The 21544-nt window shown below is 34.6% G+C and overlaps 1 protein-coding gene across 1 annotated transcript; it reads left to right on the forward strand.

Annotated features, from left to right (window-relative positions):
• Nucleotides 1-18941: 18941 nt before the first annotated feature.
• On the forward strand, nucleotides 18942-20150 carry LOC138339410 (uncharacterized). The gene is made up of 3 exons (XM_069291006.1): nucleotides 18942-19058; nucleotides 19358-19460; nucleotides 19768-20150. Exons 1-3 carry the CDS (start codon nucleotides 18942-18944, stop codon nucleotides 20148-20150), a joined length of 603 nt encoding a protein of 200 aa, XP_069147107.1.
• The last annotated feature ends 1394 nt before the right edge of the window (nucleotides 20151-21544 follow it).

A 21544-nucleotide genomic window follows, 5' to 3' on the forward strand; every position in this document is an offset into this window, starting at 1 on the left:
CAAGATTTACATTGCGTTTTTTGTTAGCTTCTCCATTTTCTCTAGTTTCTCTAACAAAATTTACTTTTTTTTAAAAAAGAAATTATATTATTCTGCTGATGCGATATCTATTTCTATTTTAAGCAAGAGAAAATAATAATTTTTGTTAGAGAAAGTAAAAGGAAATAGTGTTAAATTTGATTGATTTTTCTTTGGAGCTAATAATGACGACATCACCTTAAATTTTGGTAGCAACGTGGTCCATAATTAGATTTAACATTCATTTTTGATAAATATGTTAGTTTAAGATAAATAATCAATATGAATACATTTTGTTATACATTATGACTCATTTCAATCAATTAAAGTATATTAAGGGACAAAATAAAAATATTTGTTATACAATAAGGACTATTTCAATCAAGTAAAACATATTAAGGACAAAAAAATAAAAGATTAAGCCATACATAAGGACCATTTTAGTCATTTTCTTTTGATTTTTACACAACTTACTAGTGGTAGCTCGAAATACATATACACACCTCGATTATAAAAAAATATGTTCATATTGATCCTCAATATTTTTCACTTGATTGAAGTATGATAAAAAGTGTTCATTTTGGTCGTTTACCCTAAAGGTTCATTTGATAGCTGAAGAGTGTTATACATATATTAGTAATGTGGTATTAGTTATGTAGGTATTAATAATGTGGATATTAATTATTCAAGTATTAATAATGTGGGTATTAGCTATGTAAGATTTAGTTATATAGAGTTTAGTTATACATAAATTATTCCTTTGCGTGTAGTTTTTCTTTATATTACAAAATAATAAAATTATATATTTTTTAAATTATAACAACTTTACAATTATGCCCTTTTCCTCTTTAACTTTGTATTTATATTAAAACACTTCTTTAATCATTTAGAAGAAGAAAGTAGTCAAGTCAGAGTGACAAGGATAACATTGTCATTTTAATTTTTTTAATCCATGTACTAGGTATATATGTATTAATTATTTCACTTTTTACTCTGTATAAATAATACACAAATTTCCTCATAATTTATACATGTATTAGTTATATAAATTTTAAAATTGTCAACCGAACATCATATTAATTTTATGTATAAATGACTATTTTTCTTATCCACCTACCAAATAACGTATTAATAATAAATACATAAATAACTTTTTTCTTATTCACTTACCAAACATCTTATAATAAGTTATATAGACTCTAATATATGGATGAAACTTATTTTATCTAGAAACCAAATGACGCCTTACTTAACAACTTTATTTAAATAGGCTCAAGGCGCCTAATTAAATTAACCAATTTATCCTTTTTTATAGTTTCAACTCCATAAAATCTAAAACTATTTTCTCTAGTTTCTCCAACAAAATTTATTATTTTTTCTTTTATAAAATATTATTCTACTGATGTTATTTCTATTTCTATTTTAAGTAAGAAAAAATAATAAATTTTGTTAGACAAAAAGAAAATAGTATTAAATTTCACTAAAATTTTCTTTCGGGCTAATAAAGAAGAAATCAATGATAAATTTTGTTAGCCACGTGAGGTTCATAGTTAAATTTAATATTCTTTTTTGATAAATTTGTTAAATTTTAGGATGAAGAACCAAAATGAACACATTTTGTAAAATATTAAGGATCATTTCAATCAAGTGAAATATATTAAGGATCAAAACAAAAACCTTTATTATACGGTAAGTACTATTTCAATCAAATGAAATATATTAAGGACCAAAATAAAACATTACTCTTACCTAAGGACCATTTTAATCATTTTGTCTTATTTGTTTTTACACAATTTACTAGTGGTAGCTCCAAGATGACATATATTAATTTAGTGTTTTATTAGTATTTTGTTTGGTATATTTTTCAAATTTAAATACCCTTTATTTGATATTAAGGTGCGTATATAATTAATACATGAAAATGCATGGTATGAGTAATACAAGGAATTTAAAGGAAAAATTATATAAAATAGCAAACTATTAATTAAAATTAAATATCATAATCACAATTTGATTTAATTCTAATCCGTAGCGAACTATTGCCATTTACCTATGTCCCCAAATTTCTTGCTCGCTTGTGTCTCTCGTCTCTCTCACTTTATACAAATACAAATCTATAAATTATGTTTGTATTTGTATAAAGCGAGAGAAAACTGTATATGTACATATATTTTCGTTCGCCTCTCTCTCCAGAAATCTTGCTCGCCGCTATCCCAAATCTCACTCCCCACTCTCCTTCGCATATATCACTTTATACAAACATAAATGTATAAATTACATTTTTTTTGTATAAAGAGAGAGAAATCTGCGCATACAAATATAAATACATATATTTTTATCCTATACATTTACGATTATACGAATACAGATTTCCTCTACTAGTTCTCTTTTGCCTTTATCTCTTTCTCACTTTAAACAAACACAAATTATATAATTTACAATGCATAATTTGTGTTGTATAAATCGAGAGAGATTTGATATACAAAATTTTATTTTGGTTTAATTGTATACAAATTCAAGTTTTATGTAGACATGTGAACACAATCATTCATAAATATATATAGTAGTTACATATATACAAATATATAACCGATATACATATACAATCACTGCACTTTTATACAAAACGATATGCTTCCAGTGATTTATACAAACCAAGATGCTACTGCGATTTATACAATCTGATTCTCCATAGCAAGCATAAAGTTTGAGCAATTATGCAAACTATAATTATAACATACACATATAATTTTTATGTTTACTTAACCTAAAATTTACTCAAATTTAGTGCATATATTAGCATGCATGGCTAAAGACATTGTTCCTCAAGTCCTTTCCATATCTTTTTCACTATAGTTATGGGGTATTAGTTATGGGGTTTGAGGCATACCAATGCTAACAGACATAGAGAATGTGCACACTTACTTGAAATAAAGTGAACAACCAAAAAGCTTGACATGTGTCCCTTTTTAATTCATCTATTCATAATTTGTAAGTACACATATACTTATTGATAATAAAACTTATCTACATTTTATTTCTTTCACTTTTTTTTTAACTATTCATTTGTTTCCCCACTCTAAACTTTTATTTTTCCTCCTTATATTAATTTTTAAACTATTTACTTTTTATTATTTTTAAAAATACTTTCATTTTAGTAAAAGAATTAATGGTTTTTAAAGTGTCCTTTAATTTAACCTCTTATTTTTATTTTTTCCCATTTTTTTGATATTTATCTAAAATTGACTTATTTCAAATACAAGATATTTGAAATTAAGTTTGAAATCAGATCAAAGAAATCACATAGAAAATAAATAGAATAAATAAAATCAACCGGAAAAAGAAAGGAAAAAAATAAAGAATAAAGTTATTCTTTTTTTAAAAAGACTATGAATATAAAGCAATTTTTTTCAAAATTTTCTTATGTGTATTAACTTAGTTAAATCAAAGGATAAAGAAAATAAGAAGAATTTCAAAAAAGTTTTTTAAAAAATACTTTTTTTCTAAAGAATAATAGAAAAATATTTACACATGTGGAGATGCCTGTTGTACACTCAACCAACTTTACTTGATTTAAGATACCATGTCAGCATAAAAGAAGTACAAAAATATAATTTATTGAGCCCGGAGAGACAATATATAGGACGTGAGTTAAGTTGAAGTGTATCGTAACTGAGATTTCGATCATAGCTAAAGGAATACTTACACCTTATCCCTTGTTTTGAATGGTAATTTTGTAAACAAGTATTATTTTTTAAAAATCATGTATTGCATATTTTTTAAATAGATCAAATCAAACACTACATAGATAATATTCTCAACATAACTAATGCAAACATAATAATTAATAATACAAGTATTTCTAGTAGTAATATTATCAACACACTCTATTTTATACTATTATTATATACACACCCTATCAAACGAAACGTGACAAAATTATATTAATTGCATTTTGATTACCCGAGATTTTACAAGCATATTTGAGCAAGAGGTAATATATCATATGAATCCTCTTACCTTGAATGCGACTTGACTAAAATTCTTAGTGCTAACACTCGTTTATTATAGAGAAAAAAACATTATTATTCCATTAAAGTAAGGTCTATCATTCAAAAAAGATTCTTGGATACTAAATTGGTGTCATAATATCCCCTTTTGGCAATCTAACACAGAGAGTTAGAAACTTAAAATTGTGACTTAATATTAGTTTTATGAGTATTTTATTATGAAGTGTATTTTCTTATTTTTCTGATAATTTAACTGTTTTTCTTATTTTTTTCCTTCTTTATTTCTTTCTTCTTTAAAAATGACATGCCATCTTTGACGGAACTTCTCCACCTTCGGTTCCATTTTTGTCAGAACATTCTATTTCTATTATTCCTTTAATTCTCAACTTTAAAACCTTAACTAAATATTTTTTTTTTACATTTTAAATAATTTTATAATCCCATTAGATTTAAAGGTGATTAGTGTTGAGTTTAGCAAGTGTGAATGAGAAAAGAAAAGAGAGAATATGAAAAGTGAGGGAACTATTTTAGAGGGAAAATGAAAAGTCATTTGCAAAGTGCAATGAAAAATCATTTCTCCCATATTGGCAAAAGAAAGGGAAATTGTTGTCCTTATATAAGGAAATACTTCCATTACTTCTTAAAGAGCTAAGAAGAAGATGCCCCTCACATCGTCATTGCTCGCCCGGCTTCGGCTTCGGCTTCGGATTTAGATTTGGCAAATGGTTTGATTGATAAATTTTTTGGACAAAATTTATTTAATCAGTTTTTGTTAAATCAAATAAATCCTGTTAATATTATCTCTTATAAATTTGCGGATAACGGTAACATTTCGAAAAGTTGTTACTCTTTCTGATAAGTCGTTAATTTTTGAAAAGCCGTTATTTTTCTAACAGACACATTTTTCTGAAAAGTTGTTATTTTTTCCAAAAGACACAACTTTCTTGATAAAACGGGTCTGAACAGATTTCTCTGAACAGACACGTTTCTTGCTGAAAGTGGCTATAAAAGGAAGTCAATTTTTGATTTTTCAAACACTGAAATTTTCCTTCTCTGCATATATTTTTCTCTCAAATGAATCAAAGTGTCGATCGACTGAATTTGTGTGACTTGTTGCTGTTCTGAAGTTCGTTGAAGTTAAAGAAATTTGAGGTACCGCTATTTCTTTAACAGGTTTAATCCATCTTATCTTGGGAGAAATTAATCCATAACCGTGGGTACAATGAGGGGATTAAATTTCTTAAGGACACACAGTAGTTTCTGTGGACTCGGATTACTTCTTGTATTTATGTATTTTCTGTTTCATCTTATTTCTGTTTCTGTTAAGAAATTTAGTAAGTTTATGTATTTAAGGTTTCTTGAGATGAAAACCTTTATGGTTTTCTACTCTGCTTGAGTTTTTTAAAATTCATTCGATTAACGATTAAAAGAACATAAAAACTTTATCGTTAAATCAGAAACAGTCTGTGTAACGATTTGTTCTTTACTGTTAGTATTTCAAATACTTAAGTTATGTGCCATTTGTGACAGAAAAAAAGAAAAAATTACTAATTCAAATCAAACAAATGTTGGAACAGTAAGTGCTACAAGAGTTTGTGCTGCAATAAAATCGGTTGCACATAATAATTCAAATGCTGCCTTAGCGCCGGCTGAGAAACCTGCAAAATTTTCTGGAGTCGACTTTAAGAGATGGCAGCAGAAGATGTTCTTCTATCTCACTACGTTGAGTCTGCAGAAGTTCATTAATGAGAATGTTCCTGTTATGTCAGATGAAACTCCGCCTGATGAACGATTCTTGGTAACACAAGCATGGACACACTCAGATTTTTTGTGTAAAAATTATATTTTGAGTGGCCTACAAGATGATCTGTACAATGTGTACAGCAATGTCAAAACCTTAAAAGAACTCTGGGATGCTTTAGAAAAGAAGTACAAAACAGAAGATGCCAGAATGAAGAAATTCATCATGGCAAAATTTCTGGACTATAAGATGATAGACAGTAAGACTGTAGTCACCCAAGTTCAAGAACTGCAGGTCATAATCCATGATCTCCTTGCTGAAGGTATAAATTTATTTAATACCTATGTTAGAAATATTAAGTTTTTCCTTAATACTCAAATAATCTTTAATGTAGGATTGATTGTGAATGATGCCTTTCAAGTGGCTGCAATTATTGAAAACTTACCTCCATTGTTGAAGGACTTCAAAAACTACTTGAAACACAAACGCAAGGAGATGACTGTTGAAGATCTCATAGTAAGGTTGAGAATCGAAGATGATAATAAGGCTGCAGAAAAGAGGTCACATCGTAATTCAACAATATTTGGAGTAAATTTTGTTGAAGAAGATCCCACAAAATTAAAAAAAAGAAAGAAAACATCTGGTCCAAAAAGCAATCCTCCTAAGAAGAAATTCAATGGAAACTGCTTCAACTGTGGTAAACATGGTCATAGAGCTACTGAATGCCGGGGTCCAAAGTAGGACAAGAAAAAGAAGGATCAAGCAAACTTGGCTGAATCCAAAGGAGAAATGGACGATCTCTGTGCAATGCTTTTAAAATGTAACTTGGTTGGAAATCCAAGAGAATGGTGGATAGATTCTGGTGCCTCATGCCATGTTTGTGCCAACAAAGAATTATTTTAATCATATACTTCAGCACTTACAGATGAAAAATTGTTTATGGCAAACTCCGCTGTTGCAAAGGTGGAAGGAACTGGCAAAGTCCTATTAAAGATGACATCAGGCAAGGTGGTGACTTTGAATAGAGTCTAATATGTTCCTGAATTGATTAAGAATTTAGTTTCAATTCCAGTTCTGACCAAGAATGGATTTAAATGTGTATTTGTTTCTGATAAAGTAGTAGTAAGCAAAAATGATATGTATGTAGGAAAAGGCTACCTTAGTGATGGCTTCAAACTCGATGTAATTGCAGTTGATATGAATAAAGATTTTGATTCTTCTTACTTGCTTGAGTCTAAATGTTTATGTCATGAATGTTTGGGACACGTTAATAACAAAACCTTGCGAAAACTGATTAACTTAAATATTTTGCCAAAATTTGATTTCAATTAATCAAAATGCCAAATTTGTGTTGAATCTAAGTATGCTAAGCATTCTTATAAATCTGTTGAAAGGAATTCAAATTCTTTAAAATTGATTCACACTGATATTTGTGACATGAAGTCAACACCATCACGCGGTGGGAAAAAGTATTTCATAACTTTTATTGACGATTGCACTAGATATTGTTATGTATATTTGCTAAATGGCAAGGATGAAGCAATAGATGCATTTAAGCCATATAAAACTGAAGTTGAAAATGAGTTAGATAAAAAAATCAAAATGATCAGAAGTGATAGAGGTGGAGAATATGAATCTCCATTTGCAGAAATATGTTTAGAAAATAGAATAATCCATCAAACTACTGCTCCCTACACTCCTCAGTCTAATGGAATTGCAGAAAGGAAAAACCGAACTTTAAAAGAAATGATGAATGCATTACTTATAAGTTCAGGTTTACCACATAACTTGTGGGGGGAAGCTATCCTTACGGCAAATCAAATACTTAACAGAGTGCCTCACTCAAAGACAAATATAATTCCATATGAGAAATGGAAAGGTAGAAAATCCAACTTGAAATATTTCAAAGTGTGGGAGTGTCTAGCCAAAGTCCAAGTTCCTATACCTAAGAGGGTAAGAATAGGGTCTAAGACTGTGGATTGTGTATTCATTGGATATGCCACAAGCAGTAAGTCATGTCGATTTTTGGTTCATAAGTCCGAACATCTGGATATTTATGATAATATAGTAATGGAATCAAATAGTGCTGAATTTTTTGAACATATCTATCAGTATAAAATTAGACTTGAGTCATGTAGTGGGGGATCTAAACAACCCAGAGAAGAACCAAAAGAGAATGAACATAATGAAGACAGTCCAAGACGCTGTAAACGTCAAAGGACATCTACTTCATTTGGATCAGATTTTGTAACATTTCTTCTTGAAAGTAAGCCTCAAACATACAAGGAAGCAATGTTGTCTAGCGACTCAACCTCTTGGAAGGAGGCTGTTAATAGTGAAATTGAATCAATCTTAAGCAATCATACTTGAGAGTTGGTTGATCTTCCTCCAGGGAACAAACCCTTGGGTCCAAAATGGATCTTTAAAAGGAAGATGAAAGATGATGGAACTATTGACAAATATAAAGCAAGACTTGTTGTCAAAGGTTAGACAAAAAGAAGGTCTTGATTATTTTGACACATACTCTCCAGTGACAAGGATTACATCAATTCAGATGTTAATTGCACTAGCTGCAGTATACAGTCTTGAAATTCATCAATTGGATGTGAAAATAGCCTTCTTAAAAGGAGAGCTCGAAGAAGAAATTTACATAGAAGAACCTGAGGGTTTTGTAGTTCCTGGTAAAGAAAAGAAAGTGTGCAAACTTATTAAGTCACTTTATGGACTAAAACAAGCACCAAAAAAATGGCTTGCAAAGTTTGATCAAACCATGTTGTCAAATGGATTTAAGATCAATGAATGTGATAAATGTGTTTACATTAAAGATACTCCAAATCAGGAAGTCATTTTATGCCTATATGTAGATGACATGCTTATAATGATCAAAGACATTGCTAATATAAAAGCTACAAAGCGTATGCTCGATAGTAAGTTTGATATGAAAGATTTAGGAGTTGCTGATGTGATATTAGGAATTAAAATTCTTAAAACTCCTAACGATCTAGCATTATCTCAAACTCATTATATTCAAAAGATACTTGGAAAATTCAAATTTTTGAATTTTAAAAGGCAAAGACTCCAATTGATGTAAACCTTCATCAGGCAAAGAAAAAAGGTGAAAGTCAGCCTCAATTGGACTATGCTAGCGTATTGGGAAGCTTAATGTATGTTATGAATTGTACACGACCAGACATAGCTTGCTAGGGGTAGGCATAAAAACTGGAAAACCGAAACACCGAACCGAACCAAAATTTTTCAGAATTTCGGTTTCGGTATTTCGGTTTTCGGTTCAGTATTCGGTTTAATTTTTTGTATTTTCGGCATTTCGGTTCGGTTTTCGATACATGTTACTTTGGAATTCGGTATTTCGGTTTAAACCGAAATATTAAATTATAATTTATAAATTATATTATATTTAATAATTATTAATATTAAATAATCTTTTTTAAAAAAATAAGAAACCCTAAGTTGAAATATCAAAGCCCATTAAGTTGAAATATCAAAGCCCATTAAGTTGAAAAATCAAACAAAAAATTGAAAAAATTGTTAAGTTTAAAAAGCCCACTAAACAGGCCCATTAAAAAACCAAAATAAAAAATTGAACCGAATTAATAAAAACCGAACCGAATTAACAAAAACCGAACCGAACCGAAATATTTCGGTTCGGTATTCGGTACGCAATTTACAAAAACCGAAAACCGAAAAAACCGAAAAAAAAAACCGAACCGAACCGAAATACCGAATGCCCACCCCTATAGCTTGCGCTATCAGTAAACTGAGTCGATACACAAGTAATCCTAATCAAGGTCATTGGTTGGCAATGAAGAGAGTTTTGAGATACTTAGATGATACTCAAAACTATGCTTTACATTACAACACATATCTAGCCGTTCTTGAAGGATATAGTGATGCAAATTTGATTACTGGGTCAACTGAAAAAAAATCCACAAGTGGATACGTTTTTACTATTGGTGGAGGAGCAATATCTTTGAAATCATCCAAACAAACATGTATAGCTTGCTCTATAATGAAGTCTGAATTCATTGCTTTAGACAAGGCAGGTGAAGAAGCTGAATGGTTTCACAATTTCTTAGAAGATATTCCATTTTGGCCCATATCAATGGCCCCTATATGCATACACTGTGATAGTCAAGCTGCAATAGGAAGGGCTGGAAGCATTATGTATAACGACAAGTCTCGTCACATAAGACGAAGACATGACTATGTGAGATAACTACTCGCTAGTTGAATTATCACAATTGACTATGTGAAGTCAAAAGATAATGTGTCAGATCCACTTTCAAAAGGCCTAAATAGTGAGGGAGTTGAGAAATCATCGATGAGAATGGGACTATGGATGAGAAAAAGTCATCGTGGCGGTACCTCTACCTAGAATACAGGAGATCCCATGATCTAGGTTCAAGGAGATAAAACAAAGTCATTGATGACGGTTCAACATTGTCAAGAAAAAATAAATTATTCTTATTATTTTATGGTCCATTTTCATGATGAGACAATATTTAGTAACAAGGATAAAGACGTAAGGACTTTTTAATGGTTTCTAAGTTTGATACATGGAATATCAAATGGTATATATATGGGATAACACATTTAGAAATCACCTATGTAAGTGTGAAGTGTAAGCCGCTTCAAGGAGAATCCGGTAAGGCCAGCTCTTTAAGCACTTACTATCCAAGATGTTTTCGTGGCTGAAACGAACAAAACAATGAGAACTAAGAACAGTTCAAGGGTTGATTGTGTGACATATGTTGTCTAGGTATATACCAAAGCTCGACGGTTCAAAGATATCAAATCTACCAATTGACCGAGTATATCCGATATATGTTCACTACGGAAAGTTTAAAGGGAAACCTACTTATCCAGATGCGATTAGCCTTTACCAGAAGACACACAAGTTTTTCATGCATATGTTTTAACAATAGCCTTCCCTATTCACGTGGGGGATTGTTAGATTTAACATGTGTGAATGAGAAAAGAAAAGAGAGAATATGAAAAGTAAGGGAACTATTTTGGAGGGAAAATGAAAAGTCATTTGCAAAGTGCAAATGAAAAGTCATTTCTCCTATGTCATCAAAAGAAAGGGAAATTGTTGTCCTTATATAAGGAAACACTTCCATTAATTCTTAAAGAGCTAAGAAGAAGATGCCCCCTCGCGCCGTCGTCGTCGTTCGCTCGGCTTCGGCTTAGGATTTGGATTTGGATTAGGATTTGGATTTGGATTTGGATTTGGCAAATGATGTGATTGATTGATAAATTTTTTGGACAAAATTTATTTAATCAGTTTTTGTTAAATCAAATAAATCTTGTTAATATTATGTCTTATAAATTTGCAGGTAATGGTAACATTCCGAAAAGTTATTACTCTTTCCGAAAAGTCCTTACTTTCCAAAAAGCCGTTATTTTCCTAACGGACACATTTTTCCAAAAACTTGTTATTTTTTCCAAAAGACACAACTTTCTGGATAAAACGGGTCTGAACAGATTTCTTTGAACATACACGTTTCTTGCTGAAAATGGCTATAAAAGGAAGTCAATTTTTGATTTTTCAAACACTAAAATTTTCCTTCTCTGCATATATTTTTCTCTCAAATAAATCAAAGTGTCGATCGACTGAGTCTATGTGACTTGTTGTTGTTCTGAATTTCGCTTTAGTTAAAGAAATCTGAGGTACCGCTATTTCTTTAACAGGTTTAATCCATTTTATCTTGGGAGAAATTAATCCATAACCTTGTGTACAGTGAGGGGATTAAATTTCTTAAGGACACATAGTAGTTTTTGTAGACTCGGATTACTTATTGTATTTTATGTATTTTCTGTTTCATCTTATTTCTATTTCTGTTTATTGGTTAACCTTATAAATACAGGTTGAATAACAATTAGAAGATACCATTTAAATTTGGCGAAATAATTAAATGAACTCCTACATTTGTATGAGTTTATATTATGAAATCTTCTGTTTAATTCTTTATTAACTGAACCCTTAAACTCATTAAAACACAATATATCAAACCCTCTGATCATTACACAATTTAACCAACACACACGTTTCGCTATTTGACCGGCATACACAATTGAAAACTCATGGGTACAGTTCCAATAACACAATACAATGCTACCCATTTAAATCAGGCACACAAAATCAGTTAGAGGGCTCAAGCTCACACCCTATAAAAACTTTAAACTAAAAAATATGAACAAGGATTCAAAAACCAACCTTAAGGTCACCAAAATTGAGAGGTACGTATGTTGGGTTGAGACAAAATCCATTTTTAAACACTCATAAGAGGCTCACAAACACTAAAAAGTATTTAAAGCAAGATAAAAGAATCTTAAAGGCTCTAAAGTATCAAAGTTTTAGACTTTTTGAATTTTAAAAGGCCCTTGGTATTTTTATACCATACTCATTTGGTGATATCTACTGTCGCTGAATGTATTCGATAAATCACTATTTTGAGCTCAAGCTCGCTGAACATACCTTAACAATTACTAAACCCGAAGGTTGCTTTGGCCGACCCGACTATGTCTCCTTACTGCACTTCCATAAATTCCTTTTTGGAGTTCTGATTGCAAATTTTGGCAAGCACATTTTATGTCTATTCAAGCTCAAAAGGTAGACAAGAATTAGTCCGCTGTCCGCACAATGCCTTCGACATATCATTTTATGGGTCTTGGCATTGACTATGCTTCTCTTTTCAATTTTTCCACCTCTTCTCAACCTGCACTCAGAACACATGTTATTTAAAAGCAATAAAAACAAAGGTAAAAACTTTGGTGTCCCCTAAGCGATTGCTTATTTAATGTTATGGGACGACAAAATTCTTTAACTGAACAATAGTTATTGGGGTTTGGGATGGTGTTTCTAGGAAATGTTTCCATTTGCCTTTGCTTGTGACGAGTGCCAATTTGTCCTAGAATGGTCTCTAGTTACTTAATGGAAACTGTGTTAGAAGTCATCGTCTGGGAATAGAGTGGATAAGTCATTTTTGAATTCCTTCAACAATTTATCAGACCCTTAAACCTTGTTATAGATCTTTTCAAGCATATCTTCAGTCTAACTTCCTTCTGGCCTAACTGGTTATTTGAGCAGATGATTTGTAACACCCCAAAAATCTAATGACCTAAGTTAGAGCCTAACATGTAGTCTAGTTTCCTAAATGAGGTTGAACGTAAAGATAAGAGACATAAAATAACCTCCCCTACTTAGTATTAATGTTTAAGGACCTAAACATCAAGGCGTGACCCTAAGGACCTCCCAAGGGTCCTTGAGGAGGACCCAAAAGAAGGCCCAAAAAGCTGTCAAAACACAACATGACCTGCGAATGTGCACACGATCCATGGGTGGAACCACGCCTCGTAGGTGGGGGTTGTGGGTCGAGACTTAGTCTCCCTATGTATGAATCACTTAAAAATTTATGAATGAAGCCCCATGTCTTGTGTGTATAGATTCATAAGTCTAGCATACGTTCAAAAGTAAGTGAACCTAAGATGTATGTAAGGAAATGATGAATCCTAGAAGGTTAAGTATGAGTGTAAAATACACTAAATGTCCAAGTGCATTGGCATATGATGAAATTAACAATGAAATTATGTAATGAATAATGAAATTATGAAACCCTAGAAGGGGTAAGTAAGGGTGTAAAACACATTAAACGGCCAAAAATTGACATATGATGAAAGGAACATTCACGTAGTAAGAGGTGAGTAACTATGAAAAGCAAAGGTGCTAATGTTAAGGAATGTGGTGACAACATGATATGAGGCTAATGTATATGATGAAATTAATATTAAATGAGCACGAGTAAATGTTACCAAAACGTACTCATCTATGAGAGTGTAAGATAATGAAGAGACCAGTCTCTATGAACACTCTAATGAAAGTATTGAGCCTAACACACTTAATACTAATGATGAGATGGAGAAATCATCTAATGAGCTATGATGTCCTCATACTAGAAGCCAACTTCCATGACGTATGAGATGAATGAAATGGAACTTTATACTGAGCACCGCTAGGATGGCTATGAGCGGTGATGCCTTCTTTCGGGAAGGGAAGAGGTTCACGTAACTCTCATGAGATGAGACTTTTCGGATTGCTGGGTATGGGTCTCCTTATATCTCTTAGTCTTCGAACCTATACAACCAATATAGGGATCTGGTGGGGTTAAATTACCATGTACACTAGCATGTTTTAGGTCACTTTGGCCGGTGATTCCACCTATTTTTAGTGTGGGGGAGACACTGGATTTTTTTGATTCTCACATGATCTATTTCGGTTAAAGTAAAAGTTTCCAATGAAAGAATGAGGCCAGCCTCAAATGATGCACATAATGAAATGAATGATAGCAAAGGTATTAGGATAGGGTAATCAAAAGGTGAGTTAGATTCAAGTAATGACATTAGGTCATTCTTGGTCATTTCATGACGAATTTAATGAAAGTCTAAAACTACATCCTAGGTAGAGCTGGTGTTTATACTGGCCTATGAATGAAATGAAATGGAGTACGTATGAATGAACGAAACAGATTCTGTGTTTGCTAATGAAGACTCTCTAGTTGAGGTCCCATCTATTGAGACCTCATTTATGGGATGTCTTAACATTAAGTCCATGATCCAAAGGTCTTATGGCATATGAATGAATGATATTAAAGAAAATATGTGCTTCATGCAAATTGTGCAGTGTGCTATATGATATGTGCTATGTGTAAATGTTATGTGGTGTGTGCAAAGGTGCAAAGTATGATGATGTGTGTTAAACTCATGGCATAACTAGCCTATTCCAAATCAGGAAAGCTTACTGACTTTCCTATTCCAAATTTGGAAAGCTCATTGACTTTCCTATTCCAAATTTGGTAACTCTCCTAATCTAAATTTGGCAAGTCCACCGACTTGACTTCCAAAAAGTCATGTTGTTAAGAAAGAGTTATTCTTTCTCATGCATATTCGTGGTGTGTTCTTGCATATACCCATACTTATTAAAAGTGTGTACTAACCCTATACAAACTCTACTATTTTTAGGTGCAGACACAGATGGACGATAGAGCTACAAGATCATCGTTGCAATTATCCAAACGTCGAGCATTCGTTCGGAGTTGGTAGGTCGTCATGCTTTCGAGGATGCCACTGTTTTATATTCTAGCTTAGTTTTAGAGTTGAGCTAGTGGAGCATGTTCCACTAGCGTTTCCTTCCTGCTTTTATTCAGACTATGTATTGGTGCCGTTTTGGCAATTATGCACTTAATAAGAATTGAACTATTTATTTCTGTTGCTTATCTCCTAATGTTATATGGTTGATGGTGAACAATTAGTATTAATAAGAATCGTTTTATAAGTATGTTTATAAACAAAAATTTTCTGCTAAAATTAACCTATGTAAAGTAAGAATGACGTAAGTAGGCTTGTCTGCGACCTCTGAGAGGTCATCGACGCTCGTCTCTTATGAGGTCTAGATGCCGGTCGTGACAAAGTTTCTATTAGAGCACTATGTTAAATTTCGAGTAATATAATTTAACATCAACCACATTGAGTAGTTTCTAAGTCATGGTAGTGAAGTGCACCATTATCCTGAATTAAAGACTACATGATTGTTGGAAAAATTTCCCCTCTTCTGATCTTATCGTGCTTTTTCTAATGTCCGAGTTCTTGGTGTTATGAGTGCATCTAAAATTTATCCTTGTTTTTTTTCCAGAGAATGAACACTAGGAGAGCTAATGATCAATGGAGAGGAGGAGCAATTGCTGGGGGTAATCAGAATCCACCCTAAGCTCCAGCTGAAGGAGTGGCCATGCCAGTTAACGCAGTTGGGTTGACTGATGCTGAGGTGAGGGCATATCTTGATCAGAGGTCAAAGTCCATTACAATGTAGGCTCAGTCTATGACTGCCCAAGTCTACCAACATGATGTTAAGAAAGAGAACCCACCGGTTCGCAGCATGACTGACAGGCTGCGAAACATCACGACGATTAACCTTTCTATTTTCACAGGGTCTAAGACATCAAAGGATCCTCAGGAGTTTGTGAATGAAGTACATAAGATTCTGATGGCTATGGGGGCCACATATACTGAGAATTTTTAGCTGGATTCCTATCAGCTCAAAGATGTTGCACAGACTTGGTGCAAGATGTGGCAAGATAGCCGTGTTTTGGGTGGAGTGCCAGTCACTTGGGAGTTGTTCAAGGCAACATTTCTGGAGAGGTTCTTCCCCAGAGAGATGAGGGAATCCAAGGTTGAGGAGTTCATCAACCTTAAATAAAGCTCTATGACGGTCAGGGAGTATTTCCTGAAGTTTGTTAAGCTATCAAGGTATGTTACTTTCCTTAGTACTTAATAGCAAGAATGAGGATAGTACTAAGCTTTGTTGAAATTATCCATGTATGCTACTTCCCTGGTTTCGAACAGCAGGGATGAGATGAGCAGGGTCCTCACAGGAATCAATGGAGAACTAGAGGAGGAGTGTCAATTTGTGATGCTCCATGATAATATGGACCTTTCCAAGTTGATGGTGCATGTCCAACAGGTAGAGGACAGCCGCAAGAAGAGAGGTGTTCGTGGTGTTAGGAGGCCTAGGCCTCAAAATCAAGAAGGTCCTAGCCATGGAGGCCACAGAAACAATTTTAGTGTCCGTGATCAGCCCAGGTTCAACAAGAGGCAATAGAGTTCTGGGAATTCTAACTCTTAGAGGAGTACAACACCTAAAGGAGGCAGACCTGAACCCAAGAGGGACAATGGTGGTGAGATGCAACGTCCTAAAAAGAACTGTACTAAGTATGGCCGATCTCACAGTGGAGAGTAAAGACAAGGCACTAATGCCTGTTTCGGTTGTGGTAAGAGTGGACACATGATCGGAGACCGTCCACAGAATAGAGGTCAGGATGGAGTTAATGCTTATCCTAGGCGTAACCCTCAATATGCAGCAGCAGCCGAGCCTCTCAGGAGGAATAAATTCTATGCCCTGAAAGGCAGGGAGGAGCAGGAGAAGTCCGCTGATGTGGTCACAGGTATGCTGTAAGTATTCTCAACTTTTGTTCATGCTTTACTTGATCCAGGGTCGACGCTTTCCTTTGTGACTCCTCTGCTTGCTCTTACTTTTGAAATACTACTTGAAGTTTTGCATGATCCTATAGTGGTTAGTACACCTTTAGGAGAAAATTTAAGAACTGCTAGAGTATACAAGGACTTCCCAATAGTTGTAAGTGGTAAGACTATGTGTGCAAACTTGGATGAGTTACCCATGCATGATTTTGATGTTGTTCATGGCATGGAATGGCTTCACAATTGTTATGCTTGCTTTGACTATCATAGTAGAGTGGTGAGATTTTGGTTACCCGATGAAGAAGAGTTAGTCTGGTAGGGTACAATTTGAGTCAACCTCCTCCCTTGATTTCAAATCTTAAGGACAATAAAATGATGTCCAAGGGGTTACTATGTCATCTTGTGAGTGTTAATGATTTGGATCATGACATTTCTTCCATAGACTCAGTTCCTGTAGTGAATGAGTTCCTAGATGTGTTTTTTTAAAAATTTGCCTGGACTCCCTCCACATCGAGAGATTGACTATGGTATCAACTTAGAACCCAATACTAAACCAATCTCAATTCCTCGTTATAGAATGTCTCCAGCAGAACTGAAAGTGTTTAAGCTGCAGTTGAAAGATCTCACTGATAAGGTTTTCATTCAGCGGAGCATATCCCCTTGGGGCGCTCCAGTGTTGTTTGTAAAGAAGATCGATTATCGGCAACTCAACAAAGTCACTATCAAGAACAAGTATCCACTTCCTAGAGTAGATGACTTGTTTGACAAACTCCAAGGGTCTAGTTTCTTTTCGAAAATTGATCTTCGTTCAGGGTATCATCAGCTAAGGGTTAGGGATGGATATATCCCAAAGATGGCCGTTCGTACCCGCTATGGTCACTATGAGTTTCTAGTCATGTCATTTGGTCTCACGAATGCACCTGCTGCATTTATGGATTTCATAAACAAGGTCTTCCGTGAATACCTTGACACTTTCGTCATAGTATTCATTGATGACATTCTCATCTATTATAAGATTAAGGAAGAGCATGAATAATATTTGAGACTAACCTTGCAGGTACTTAGACGACATCAGTTGTATTCCAAATTCAGCAAGTGTGAGTTCTTGCTGAGATCAGTGACCTTCCTGGGTCATGTTGTGTCCGATCAAGGTGTAGAAGTGGACCCCAGGAAGACTGAAGTTGTTAAGAACTTGCCAAAGCCCCTTACTCCCACTGACATCCGTACCTTTTTGGGATTGGCTGGTTACTACCGCATGTTTGTGGAGTGCTTTTCTTCCATTGCTGCCCCACTGACAGCTTTGACGACGAAGAAGAAAGCCAATTTTGAATGGACGGAGACTTGTGAGAAGAGTTTCCAGGAGCTTAAGGACAGACTCATTTCAACCCCGGTGCTTACTTTGCCTAAGTGTGGTGAGAATTACACTGTCTATTATGATGCATCTAGGGTTGGTTTGCGTTGTGTTCTTATGCAGCTGGTAAGGTGATAGCCTATGCTTCCAGACAACTCAAGGTTTATGAAAAGAATTATCCCACTCATGACCTGGAGTTGGCAGCTGTGGTGTTTGCATTGATGTTGTGGAGGCATTATCTGTATGGAGTGCATGTGGATGTGTTCATAGATCATAAGAGTCTCCAGTACGTATTCACACAGAGGGAGTTGAATCTACATCAGCGGAGATGGTTAGAGCTGTTGAAGGATTATGACATGAGTGTGCACTACCATCTAGGTAATGCTAATGTTGTGGCTGATGCTTTGAGCAAGATGAGCATGGGGAGTACAACCCACGTTGAGGATGAGAAGAAGGAGTTGGCAAAAGAGGTACATAGACTAGCCACACTTGGTGTGCGATTGGTTAACTCTACTAGTGGGGGTGTTTCAGTTCATCCTAGTTCCAAATCATCATTGGTAGTTGAAGTCAAGAAGGGTTATCATCTTGATCCTGTGGTGATGGAGCTGAAGGACTCAGTGTTATTAAAAATGAATGAGTCTTTAGCTTTGGGAGGTGATGGCATACTTAGATACTAGGACAGGGTGTGTATACCAGATGTAGATGATTTGCGTACTAGGATTTTGGCAGAGGCCCATGGTCCAGATATTCCATACATCCAAGTTCCACCAAAATGTATCATGATCTTAAGCAGATCTATTGGTGGGATGGCATGAAGAAGGACATTGCAGAATATGTGGCTAAGTGTCCTAATTGTCAGGAGGTTAAGGTAGAGCATCTTAAGCCTGTGGTCTGACTCAGATTATTGAGGTTCCGACTTGGAAGTGAGAGGCCATTAATATGGACTTCATGGTTGGTTTTTTGAGAACTAGGAGGCAGCATGACTCCATATGGGTTATTGTGGACAGATTGACTAAGTCTGCTCACTTTATCCCTGTGAAGTATACCTACAGAGCCAAGGATTATGCGAGACTTTATATTGATGAGATTGTGAGGTGGCATGGGATTCCTTTGTCAATCATTTCAGATAGAGGAGTGCAGTTTACTTCACATTTCTAGAGATCTTTACAGAAAAGCTTGGGAACGCAGGTGAAGCTTAGTACTGCCTTTCATCCTCCGACTGATGGGCAGGCAGAACGCACCATTCATACATTGGAGGACATATTGAGAGAGTGCGTAATTGACTTCAGAGGTAGCTAGGATGACCATCTACCTTTGATAGAGTTCTCGTCTAATAATAGCTAGTACTTCAGCATTCGGATGGCACCGTTTGAGGCACTGTATGGTAGGATATATAGATCTCCAGTTGGGTGGTTCGAGGTTGGAGATTCATCCGTTTGGGTCCATAGATCATTCATGAGGCCTTAGAGAAGGTTAGAGTGATTAGGACGGGTTTGCTACTACTTACAGCCGACATAAGTCGTATGCAGACAACAGAAAGCAGACCTTAGAATTTGAGGTTGGTGACTAGGTTTACTTGAAGATATCACCTATGAAAGGGGTGATTAGATTCGGTAGAAAAGGGAAGCTGAGTCTAAGGTATGTTGGGCCAGATGAGTTCCTACAGCGTGAGGGTGAGGTGTCCTATGAGTTAGCATTGCCTGCGGAGCTAGATTTTGTCCATCCAGTCTTTTATGTCTCTATGTTGAAGAAGTTCCTAGGTGATCCAACATCGATTCTACCTGTGGAAGATTTGGGGGTTGATGAAGATTTGTCTTATGAGGAGGTACCTATTGAGATCTTAGACAGACAGGTCAAGCGACTGAGGAACAAGGAGATTGCCACAGTGAAGGTATTGTGGATAAATAATCTTGTTGAGGGTGTTATGTGGGAGGCTGAGGCCGACATGAGATCCCGCTACCCTCATCTTGTAAGCTCTTGAGGTTGGATTTCCTACTCTTAAGTCTATGTTTTCTTATCCCTCCGTACTTTGTTGCTTTTGCTTGACTGTGCATATTGATTATGTTATGATCTGACTGACATTACGATATGTAGTGAAAGTGTCAATAGGGGAGTAATATTCACACAAATTACCTATTGAGATTAGAATGCTTGCAATTAGACCAAGGTTCACACGAATCGATACGCGTAGAACCAGACATCTAAACCCTTTCTACGACCAAGCCAACTAACTTGGGAAGTTCGTTCAGCTTGTAAAGGTTGGAACCAACCAAGTAAGGCTCTCGAAAACGAAGATTTAATCGAAGGAGTATTTACCGGACATAAAGAGAAGAAATCTTAAGTTTTGAGGGTCCAGGGGTAAAATGGTCTTTTCCAAGCCAAGGGTAATATCGTAATTACCCTATGGAATTAATTAATTAATTAGTTAATTTAATGAAAGAACAAATTAGGCTCAAGTTGACCCGAAATGGTCCATTTTGCAAGGGCCACTCTACCTGAGTTCAAGCCCCATTGAAATCAACAAGTTGGTGATTTCATTAATGTTTATAATCTGATTTTTAAGGGCATAATGGTCCTTTCACTAAGCTAATTAAATCAGGTTTTTATTTAAATTAAAAAGGAGTCCTAGTTTGACTAATTCCCAAACTAAATTTCCTATTATTAGACTATTCTCTCACAATCTTTCTCTCACGTTTCATCATTCTCTCTCACGTTGGTTTCTGCCAAAAACAACAAAGAACAGTAGTAATATCAAGAGTTCTTCACACTTGAAGAACTCACATGAAATTTTAAGAAAAACAAAGCAACCAAAAACGTTAAGGCAAATAGAAGTTGTTCGTTGAGTGGTGTGGATGTTGAAATAGCTTGGACTGATTTTGGAGAGGGTTTTGGGCAGAAAATTCATCATTTGAACATAAATTAAGGTATGGGTTTCTTTCCTCTTGGTACCTTTCCCAAGAGACCCCTTAAGATTCAAGATACTCATTCTGAAAACTAGGATTGTTCCCCTTTTGCATGTCCCTGCCAATAGCTCCCATTGAACTTTAGGTTGGGTATGTTTGCTGGTTGAAAGTAGAGATGAAATGTGTTTTCGTGATGATTATGTTTAATTATGCATGTTCAAAATTGTGTGAATAATGATTATGTTGTTTGAAATCATGTGAAAAAGGTGATGTGCGTGTGCAACGTGTGGTAGTGAAGTAGTCATTGTTTTGGGACATGTAAAGGCATGTTAATTCTTGTATTTTATGTGCTAAAGTTGTGCACAATGTGATGTTCATATGGTGCGTGAAGTTGCAAATTTTTGAGTGAAAACGCTTGACTAATGTAACTACTAAACTACACCTAACAATGCACTAAATGCTTGGTGAAATT

This window comes from Solanum lycopersicum, chromosome 11 (assembly GCF_036512215.1).
Source record: "Solanum lycopersicum chromosome 11, SLM_r2.1".
Taxonomy (NCBI): Eukaryota; Viridiplantae; Streptophyta; class Magnoliopsida; order Solanales; family Solanaceae; genus Solanum; species Solanum lycopersicum.

Coding starts and splice junctions, on each gene's coding strand:
- LOC138339410 (XM_069291006.1), top strand. CDS start 18,942: ATGTATCATGATCTTAAGCAGATCTATTGGTGGGATGGCATGAAGAAG. Junction 19,059..19,357: donor TAGAGCATCTTAAGCCTGTG/GTCTGACTCAGA, acceptor TTGGGAACGCAG/GTGAAGCTTAGTACTGCCTT. Junction 19,461..19,767: donor GTGCGTAATTGACTTCAGAG/GTAGCTAGGATG, acceptor CACCTATGAAAG/GGGTGATTAGATTCGGTAGA.